Raw genomic sequence first — 10,107 nt, forward strand, 5'->3', positions numbered from 1 at the left:
GAGAGAGGGAACACAAGCAGGGGGAGTGGGAGAGGAAGAAGCAGGCTCATAGCAGAGGAGCCTGATGCGGGGCTCGATCCCATAACGCCGGGATCACGCCCTGCCGAAGGCAGACGCTCAACCGCTGTGCCACCCAGGCGCCCCTCTTGTTATTTTTCTAATAAATACCCACTTTTTCCTCTGTGTCCCTTAGACTGATTTTTCCCTTGGGTACCTCTTTTTTCCCCAACATTTTAATAATTCATTCCTTTCTCCTTCAGGGGTATATAGAACAGGAAATGAGGAAATACATAAAATGTAAAGGAGGGGTGCTGGGTGGCTCAGTTAAACGTCTGCCTTTGGCTCAGGTCGTGATCCCACAGTCCTGGGATCGAGCCCCATGTCAGGCTCCCTGATCAGCAGGGAACCTGCTTCTCCCTCTCCCTCTGCCTGCTGCTTCCCTCTGCCTGCTGCTCCCTCTGCCTGTGCACTCGTGCTCTCTCTCTCGCTCTCTGACAAATAAATAAATAAATTTTTTAAAGAAAGGTAAAGTAAATTTCAGGTATTATCCTCTCTGAGGGTGTCCCTTGGGGTAATAGTGTCTTAAAGGCTCTGCTTCAGTGCCCCTAAGATGAGGACAGCATGGGTCCGGTGCACTTGTCTCTGAACTAAGAGATACTGTAAACAGCACGCATTAAGTACGAGTATGCATGTGAGTTACTTGAACTTGTTGTAGGGCACATTGTGACTTTGGATATTGAATTCTGTGGGGTTTGTTGTTCTTTTCCGTGTAGGGTCCACTTAAATCCCTTCTATCCACCAGGTTGAGAGAATACCAGTATTTCCTCTGTGCATTATCCCATAAATCATTCGACAGAGGCCAGCGTGATGCTCTGTGTGTTATATTGTTTACTGGGGTTAGTTCGCTGGGGATTGGCCTGTCAGTTCTTTGAATGCAGGAGCTTTGTTATCTGACACCTTTTGTGCTGTTCAGCCTGGTTGGTGGGGCTGAGGGCTGATGGGCTGTGTCATGCTCATGGACTTGACTCCTGGGTGTCCAATGCAGCTCCTGTTGGATCATCAGGACGCCATTGCTCCGGAACACAACGATCCCATCCACGAGCTGCTGGACGACTTGGGCGAGGTGCCTACCATCGAGTCCCTGATAGGTAAAGTTCTGACTTAACTACCCAGAAGATGACAGGGAAGGTGCTGGGGGAAGGCCGTAACTGCCGCCTCGTCTGTCTCTGTGCCGCTCCAGCTCTGAGTGTGCGTGAGGGAAGAAAACAGATGTGGTCCACCCTGTCTGTGAGGAACTGAGGTCCAGTGGAAGAGAGACTTTTAAGTGTGGATGTTATACACATAATCCTATAATTAAATTAGAAGTCCTGTAAAGGAAATGAACAGAATATCTTAGGAGAGATTTGTCATATTACAATTATTAAAGTGACTTGTTAACATTTATGAAATTATTTTAGTATGGATCCTTTGCTTTTATCATTTGGCATCTAGTTTCTTTTATTTCTCAGCAAGAGGGTGTCCTTGCCACAGCGTACATGTTGGCTTATTCAAGTATCTTCTTAGGCCCGCATTTTCTTACCCTCGTGTTAACATCTCCTCTCCAGTATCTCCTCTCTTTGTTACATTGATCCTCTCTACTCTCCCCAAACCGTAGGAGAGAGCGCTGGCAATTTAAATGACCCCAATAAGGAGGCGCTGGCTAAGACAGAAGTGTCTCTCACGCTGACCAATAAGTTTGATGTGCCTGGGGATGAGAATGCAGAAATGGACGCCCGGACGATCCTGCTAAAGTGAGTACGGGCCCTGGGAAGAACGAGGTAAACACAGCGCTGCAAGGCCTTGGCCTTGGCAGCCACGCCCACTTGTTCATACCTGAAACCATCACCTTGGCCTTTTAAGCCTGTCATGATTCTGGTCACCTTATCTGTTACACTCGGCACAGGACTTACCTGCTGCATTTGCTAATAGGAGGCTGAAGTGAAATTGACACGAGAGATCCTCAGCCTGGTGCCCATGCTCTTGTTGTCGCATAAATAAGTCTGGGGCCTCGAATGCCTTGTGCTCGCAGCTGCCAGGCGGGACCTCTGTGAGGTGAAGTGCGTACTGCTGCTTAGCTCCATTCAGGGGAAGGCGGAGCACCTCGTGACCTTGACACTCTTCCCCCACCTCCTTTTAGCACGAAACGTTTAATTGTGGATGTCATCCGGTTCCAGCCAGGCGAGACCTTGACTGAAATCCTAGAAACCCCAGCCACCAGTGAACAGGTAAAACTTAGGGGTTTAACCTTCCATAACAAGGGGCACAGATGCTCCCATGATGGGTGTGTTCCAGGGCTGGGGGGGGGCGGGACACATGCTAGGAGGTGCTTCCCTGTGGGTGGACCAGAACACAGTGATCCAACCCATGAGCCGTTGGATGACCTGGGCAAGGTGGTGGCTAGGGCCTGCTGAGAAAATTGTTGGCTCCTACATTGAGAGGCAGACGCTCTTAGGGCGGAAGGCTCACGGCACATCATGTGCTCTGTGTGTGTGTGTGTTAATTTAATTAACTGAGGCAGAATCAGCCAGTCTGTCGAGTAATTGAATATTATTATATCATTAGAATTTTCTTAAGTGCCCTGGTACAGAGAAGTACAGAATGTGGCTTCTAAACTCAGCTCATGATCTAGTTGGAGAAATGTGGTATATAGACCTGAAATCATTAGAAAACCATTAAAAATTGACTTTGATGTTGGCTATAAAAATGCCAGAAGTTCAAGAAAGAGGCCAGCAAGGAGCAAAGCATCAGGAAGAAGCGGGACTTGAGCCACGCTTAGGAGGCGTGGATGGGATCTGGGTGTGCGCTAAGACAAGAGGCATCTTGGGCAGGAGAGTCCACGCAAACAGAGGCATGAAGGGGGGAAGGGCATGATGTGATCAGACTGACATTTCTAGAATGAAGACATGGGTGATGGTGAGTAGTGACGAGTAAGACAGAACAAGTAAGTAGAACCCATGTTCAGCACCAGACAGATACAGAGTAAAGAGCTTTTGTAACCTTGGGACCATTTAATACTGATCAGTTAGGCAGTGCTGTCAGAGCAGACAGTAGTCGAGCAATCTAGGTGTGTTGTGGAATCGCGGGCCCGGGTGGTTGGGGCGTGGCTTGGCAGTGGCAAGGGATGGATGAGGCACTTCCTGTTTAAGACCACTTTTTTGCAAAATGCAAAAAGTAGGTCGAGTCATTTTTTTAAATGTAGAGCATAGGAATCCTTTTTGTTAGATGAGAGTTTACTTGGAAGCGCAAATATAAAGCACGAAAAATGGAAACTACTCTGGTAGCGCCAAGAACGGAGTCCTCACAGCCCCGCACTCTGGGACTCCGGGTACCTGTGGGAATCCCTTACAGCTGCACGGAGGACTCTTTGAAAACCACTGTTTTTAATGAATTCTCAGCTTTTAGATGCTACGATTGATTACTGACTAGATGTGTGGGAGGGACAAGAATAGAATCATCACCGACAGCTGCAGCTTGTTCAGCCCAGGAGGGAGTTTGAAGCAGGGAAGGCGGAACCAGTCTTTAATGAGAGCCTGCTGTTAGTTTGGTGCATTTCCTCCTCCCACTACCCCTGTGAGGTGAGTCTTTCCATCCTCACGTTGCAGTTGAGGAGTCTAAGACCCTTAGAGGTCACATAACTGGCCCAAGATCGTCCGTGTTTGGAGGCAGAACCAGTCTTGGATCAAGTTCCGTCTGACTTATGCTCTTCACCTTGTGTGATGCAGAGTGCCCTTGGCATTAGGAGGGAAGGGCAGTCTGTGAGAGGGAATCGCTCTGGTCTGGGAGGAATTACAAGCCATTGCAAATGTGAGGATCTCAGTACAAACCGTTCAGAATGCAGTACCAGAGCCTTAGCCACAGAGTTGTGGGATCTGTCAACGTAGAGGTGACCACTGAAGTATTGAGAGTGAACAGTTAGAGAAAACTGTTACAGGTCCCTTGGAGGTACCAAAGCCATGCCTAGGGCAAGGAGAAAATGCAGAGGGTACGAGCGAGGTGACAACTAAGAAAAAGCACTGGGTTCGGGGTGGGGAGTGGTAATTGGCCATGAGAGCGGAGAGCGGAGAAGCAGAAGCCAGGTTGCAAGGAGCTAAAGAAGGAAGAAAGCACCAAAAGACAGACCCGCGGCGTGGGTAACGTCAGACAGGGACATAACGGGCAAACGTAGGATGTTTACCGGGACATAACGGGCAAACGTAGGATGTTTACTGGGAAAGAAGGAGCAAGGGAAGGACTTTTCATTCTCTAGATGTTGACATTTGCAGCATGTTTGAAAGCAGAGGGAGGCCTTCAGCATGATCCAGCCCGACCAAGGTGGCAAAAAGCATTAGCAATAATCAGCTGAGCACTGATGTTGCCGTGGTGTGGTTATAATATTCACCAATGGACGAAGCTGTGTTTCAAGGAAAATTAAATGGCTCTCATGTCTTCAAATGTGATAGGAAAAAAACAAGGGATTTTACAGCCACTGGAGCCCAATGTGAGAATCCAGGAAAGAGGTCCTGCGAGGCCTTGTGACTTCATCGGTGTGATCTCTTCAAGACGGAAAAAGATCTGCATGTGTTCCATGCAGTTTCTCTGTCAGTTGTCAGAGGGCGGGTTTGTTCTCTCTGTTTCCAGAATGGAGTTTCAGAGCTGTATAAATTCAGGTGTGGATATGCTCTGTAGACTCAGGTTTTAGATAAGTGTGGTGAACTTGCCAGTGCCTTCTTTCTCTTCTGTGTGTCTGTAGGAAGCAGAACATCAGAGGGCCATGCAGAGACGTGCTATTCGTGATGCCAAAACTCCTGACAAGATGAAAAAGTCAAAATTTGTAAAGGAAGACAGCAACCTCACTCTGCAGGAGAAAAAGGATAAGATCCAGTCGGGCTTGAAGAAGCTCACGGAGCTTGGGACGGTGGACCCAAAGAACAGATACCAGGAGCTGATCAACGACATTGCCAAGGTACTGCATGGGGGGACAGGGATGGCCTGGACATGGGTAAACCTGTCTCAGAGGCTCGTGAAGTGACTGTGCTGCTCAGATGACAGCATGCCTTCAGTGCGCAGACAGGTTAGGGTCCTCTTCTCTGAGGAATTGTTTTTGACTTCTGCAACACATGGACCTTGCCTGCCCTTTAATGGCCTAAATCAATAGGGAGAGGACCCGAATTAGAGCTTCCTGTGTCTTGATATCTCTTCGGCCTTAAAGAATTCCTCTAGATGTTTTTATTGACTACTGTGACACAGAAATTCACATCCAGTTGGTCATGAAACCCTTGATTTGTGTGAACCTTCACAAGTAAGGGACTCTGGTGTGGGCCCAGAGGGTAGGTGTTCACTGCTGGCCCAGTAAGGTGATACCATGCACATCAGGGAGCTTGGTAATTGATGTGGTAAAATGATCTTTTCTTCCCTCTCCTGACAACATATTTAAGAGGTTAAACCAGCTTTGCAAGTAAATTTTAAGAACGTGGAAGTCTGTAAAAGTAACATATTTCCCCACCTCTAGAAAATACAGATGGGGAAAAATGGAAGAGATCTGAATTTCTTTGCTAATTTTTGAACATAAATTGCTGTCTGTTCTGGGGCACCTGGGTGGCTCAGTTGGTTAAGCACCCTCCTTCAGCTCAGCTCGTGATCTCGGGGGTCCTGGGATTGAGCCTGCATCGGGCTTCCGGCTCAGCAGGGAGTTTGCTTCTCTCTCTGCCCCTCCCCGCTCTTGTGCTCTCTCTCTCCCTCTTTCTCTCTCTCTCTCTCTCTCTCTCTCATAAATAAATGAAATCTTAAAAAAAAAATGCTGCCTGCTAAGAAAGTGCGGTCATGCAAGCAGTTAAGCGCTGCTGGGCTCTAGTATGGATGATTCAAGAAGCCCGTGATACCTACCATCATTTTCCTGATTTTAGTAATTGTGTCTTAGGACATTCGGAATCAGCGGAGATACCGACAGAGGAGGAAGGCCGAGCTGGTGAAATTGCAGCAAACATACGCTGCTCTGAACTCGAAGGCCACTTTCTACGGAGAGCAGGTGGATTACTACAAAAGCTATATCAAAACCTGCTTGGATAACTTGGCCAGCAAGGGCAAGTGAGTATTTTTTTTTTTTTTTTTTTTTTTTTAAGAATCAGTGTCAGGGGAAAAAGTAGTAGAGGCAATTGAAGTGACCTTGGAAGTTTTTTACTTAAAACATGCTGGGTCTATTTATTGCTTTAATTCTTTATTTTGCTTCTGATTGTTTTGGTGATTTCTTAGGTCCATTTGTTGTAGCATGATGTGAATAAATAATGTAGGGGGGTTTCAAGGATGCTTATTTCTAAGCACCCCTTGTTCTAAAGTAACTTCTTGGCCCTAGAAATGAAAGAATCACAGAAGGAGGTTAGTTAGTGCTCCCCAAACCTGGATGTACCTCAAAATCACTTAAGGAATATGATAGACGCTTCGATCCCCTGGCCTCTCTCTGTACCTCCTGGGGACAGGATCCCAGACCCCAGCTTTTTCCCAGCTGGTGCCAACGACAACCAGCAACACGACCATTTTATAGGGAGGGAAACTGAGGATCCAGAGGGATGGGGTGGTAGGTGCAAGTTCTACTTGCACTACTACCTAGGGTTAGTTTATTTTGTACTTTCAGTTTTTAATTTAAGAATGTTCCAGCTTGAGAAAGGTTGAGAGAATAGAACAATAAACACCCGTACACCTTTCACCTAGATTCACCTGTTTTTGACATTTTGCCACATGAGCTCCCCTTCTCTGGCTTCCTTACTCTTCCACCCGCAGTCTAGCTCTCTCTCTGTCCTCCTCCCTGGAAGACTGAGGTGAGGCAGGGCTGATGTGCAGGGATAAAAGTCAGGCCCACCCAACCCAGCTTGCAGAGCTGTCTCCTGTGACCTTTTGACCTTTCTGCCTCGTTCTTGGAGCACTTCCGGACTTCATATAGGCACAAGTGTTCCTGGTTCAACTTATACTTTCCCCTCCCCAGGCTTGGAATTAGCTATTTCTCCACGCATTCTCCTGGCACCTTCTAATGAAGAAGGGTGTTTAGAGACCAGGATCCAGGCACTAGATGTGCTCATTGCCACAAGGCGTCATTGCTTCTAGACATTCTAAGCAGACAGAGCTAGGTCCTCCTTTCTTTTTTAATGGCTGTGTGGTATCCCACTGCATACACAGATACAACAGTTGATATAATCAGGTCTCTAATGATGGACATTTGTGTTGTTTCCAGTTATTTACTTTAAAAATTCTCACCAAATAACCTCTTATACGTAGGTTATTTTGCAAATGTGGGCATATATTTGAAGATAAATTCCTAGATGTGGAATCAGGGGATCAAAGATTTTCTACAGTTGGAGCTTCTATAGTTCCTGCGGTTGCCTTCCGTAGTGGTTACTCCCTTTGACTCCTGTACCAGCATTCCTGCCCCTTGAGACCCTTCTATGGGAGACCCACAGAAGTGGGAGCTCAAATCCCTGGTTCTCAGAGACTCCAGTTTTCCCTTGTTTACTTTTGAAAATCGCTTCTTACCTTGATTATCCCAATAGTCTGCTAAGGTCTGTTTCTTTTTCCTTGTTCCCGTTCCTCTGTATTTGCTACATTGGTTTAAAGTCTTCTAAACATTACTTAATCTGAGATACATTTATTTTTGTCCTGCCAAGCCAAGGGGCTTACAGGGATTCCCTTGGGGTTCAGTACAGTTCCTTCAGGCTGGTGTTAGAAGCCTTCACACCTAACTTGTAGGTGCTGGGTGTTGAGAGGGACCTAGGCAGATGACACAGACTGTCAAATACAATTTGCAAATATAATTAAAGACAAAAGCAATTTAGTAATGTTTCCCCTATTATGCAGAGAGATTGCTCAGGCTAATCCTAACACTTATTTGCCATTTTAGAAATGGTATGTTACCGAGGCTTGTGTCTGGGAAGTGCGTTTTCTGACCTCATATCCTTGAACTACCAACAGACTCATAGTACTCAGTTACAGATAGAAAGTGATACGGTGTGATTTTTTTTAAAGGGTCTCCAAGAAGCCTAGGGAAATGAAAGGAAAGAAGAGCAAAAAGATTTCTCTGAAATACACGGCAGCAAGACTACATGAAAAAGGAGTCCTTCTGGAAATTGAGGACCTACAAGTGAACCAGTGAGTATTTACTTTCTTTACTCTGTCTTATGTATTGACTTGATCTTTGTACTTATCATCTCTTTATCTCACTGCCTTTATTTCTGCTACGTGGGTGGTCATTTTCATGTTTTCTATCTACTTATATATCTATTTATTTAGGTGCAGCAGGCCTAATGGTCAGAATTAATTTGTTTATCATAGAAGGGAAAATATTTTTTGTTGTGGAATGTTTGCCCCAGGCCGTGTTTGCACCTGCTTGTATGGGTCCCCTCTTGATCTTTCCTCTTTAAAAGAGGACGCCATCTCTCATTCTCCTGTGTCTAAACCAAGAATAAACAAGTATAACAAGAAGAGGAGTTTAGTTTATTCCCCTCGAGGCTGGGAATCAGGGCCTTACCCTCATTCTCTTTCCTGGGAAGTGCCAGCTTGCTCTCTGTGTGGTTTCTGAATCGGGCCTGGCTATCATTAGCAGGTATTAAGTACCTACTCAGTCGGCCCTGTGACCTTATGCAGCTGAGCTTGCCAGTTTTGTGTCTGTTAAAACAAGTTTGTTTGAAAAGAAACTTTAATTTTTTAAAAGATTTTATTTATTTATTTGTCAGAGAGAGAGCACAAGCAGGGGGGAAGGGCAAAGGGGGAAGGAGAAGCAGGCTCCCCGCTGAGCAGAGAGCCCGACAGGGGGCTCAATCCCAGGACCCCGGGGTCACTACCTAAGCCAAAGGCAGACACTTACTGAGCCCCCCAGGCTCCCTGTTACCTGGTTGGGGAGCTGTCGCTTAAAATGAGAAGGCTCCAGATTATCTGTCACACAACAAAACATGAATATACTTAACACTACTAAATTACACACTTAAGAGTAGTTAGGATGGTAAATTTTATGTCTTGTGTTTTTTAGGATGAAAAAAATTTTAATACTCTGACCAGAAATTCCATTTTTAGGCATCTATCATAAAAAAATAATCAGAAGTAAAACCAAAGATTTACATATAAACATGTACCACAAGGGTAATCATATAAAAGGTAAAATCAACTTAAGTGTTGTACAGTAGGTGAATGGTTAAATTTTAACTACAGCATGGAATATGGCATGCCCATTAAAAAGGATGCTTTCAAAGAATGTGAACAATTCTCAAAATGTTACTAGAAAGAAGTTGGGATAAAGGACTATATAATTTACGCTAAAAAGAACAGATAAGTAAGTGGGTGGTTAGATAATCTTTATGTAAACAGGCACAGAGGAATATGCACCATTTCAGTGGTTATCTTTGGCTTGTGAAATTATAGGTGCCTTTTATTTTTCTTCATGCTTTACCAATTTCCAAAGTTCAATAATGAATAGATTTTATTTTAAGATCAGAAAAATTAAAGCAAGGGGAGCCTGCTTCTCCCTCTGCCTGATGCTCCCCCTGCTTTTGCTCTCCCCCGCCCCCCAACAAGTAAATAAATAAATAAAATCTTGAAAGAAAGAAAGAAACCAGATAACACAGCAAACTGGTGAAAATAAAATTATTACAGGAAGTACCTTTAAGGAATGGCCTGTGAGGACCTCCTGTTGAGTAAGATGTGCATGTTGTAGCACGTGGATTTTGTGACCTCTCCCTTAGCTTCTCTGTGTCCTCTTTTGCATCATTCGTGGTTCTCAGCTCCGGTCCACAGCTGAGTTCTAGTAATCTGGGCTGATGTACTTTGACCACCCGGGGAATAGCACCTTCTGTTGCCACAAATTTCCAGGCTTGTAACATGTAGAGAATGAGCGATAGCTTCAGTGTGTTTGGTAAATAGCGGTGTATCTTTGGTGGTACTTGGTACTCAGTGCCTTTATATCTATGGCAGCTCCTCTCATGGCTCTTCTTGTTCTTACCCCTTTTTGTTTCCTTACGCACTTGTTGCAGTCCTCCACCATGCGTGCATTCACACACACACCTTTCCTCCCTCTCCTTCCAGTTTAGTTTCCTCTAGGTTATGCTTTTCATC

General features: G+C 45.4%; 1 protein-coding gene across 4 annotated transcripts in view; it reads left to right on the forward strand.

The window, feature by feature from the left end:
• Positions 1 to 10,107, forward strand: part of IQGAP1 (IQ motif containing GTPase activating protein 1) — a 165,018-nt gene that overhangs the window by 151,061 nt on the left and 3,850 nt on the right. For all 4 annotated transcript variants that reach the window (XM_011225695.3, XM_034667843.1, XM_034667842.1 and 1 more), the window contains 6 exons: positions 1,046 to 1,148; positions 1,655 to 1,790; positions 2,177 to 2,264; positions 4,769 to 4,981; positions 5,936 to 6,102; positions 8,029 to 8,151. In XM_011225695.3, coding sequence (XP_011223997.2) covers positions 1,046 to 1,148; positions 1,655 to 1,790; positions 2,177 to 2,264; positions 4,769 to 4,981; positions 5,936 to 6,102; positions 8,029 to 8,151 — 830 coding nt within the window. The remainder of the gene's footprint in view (positions 1 to 1,045; positions 1,149 to 1,654; positions 1,791 to 2,176; positions 2,265 to 4,768; positions 4,982 to 5,935; positions 6,103 to 8,028; positions 8,152 to 10,107) is intronic.

This window comes from Ailuropoda melanoleuca, chromosome 9 (genome assembly GCF_002007445.2).
Source record: "Ailuropoda melanoleuca isolate Jingjing chromosome 9, ASM200744v2, whole genome shotgun sequence".
Taxonomy (NCBI): domain Eukaryota; kingdom Metazoa; phylum Chordata; class Mammalia; order Carnivora; family Ursidae; genus Ailuropoda; species Ailuropoda melanoleuca.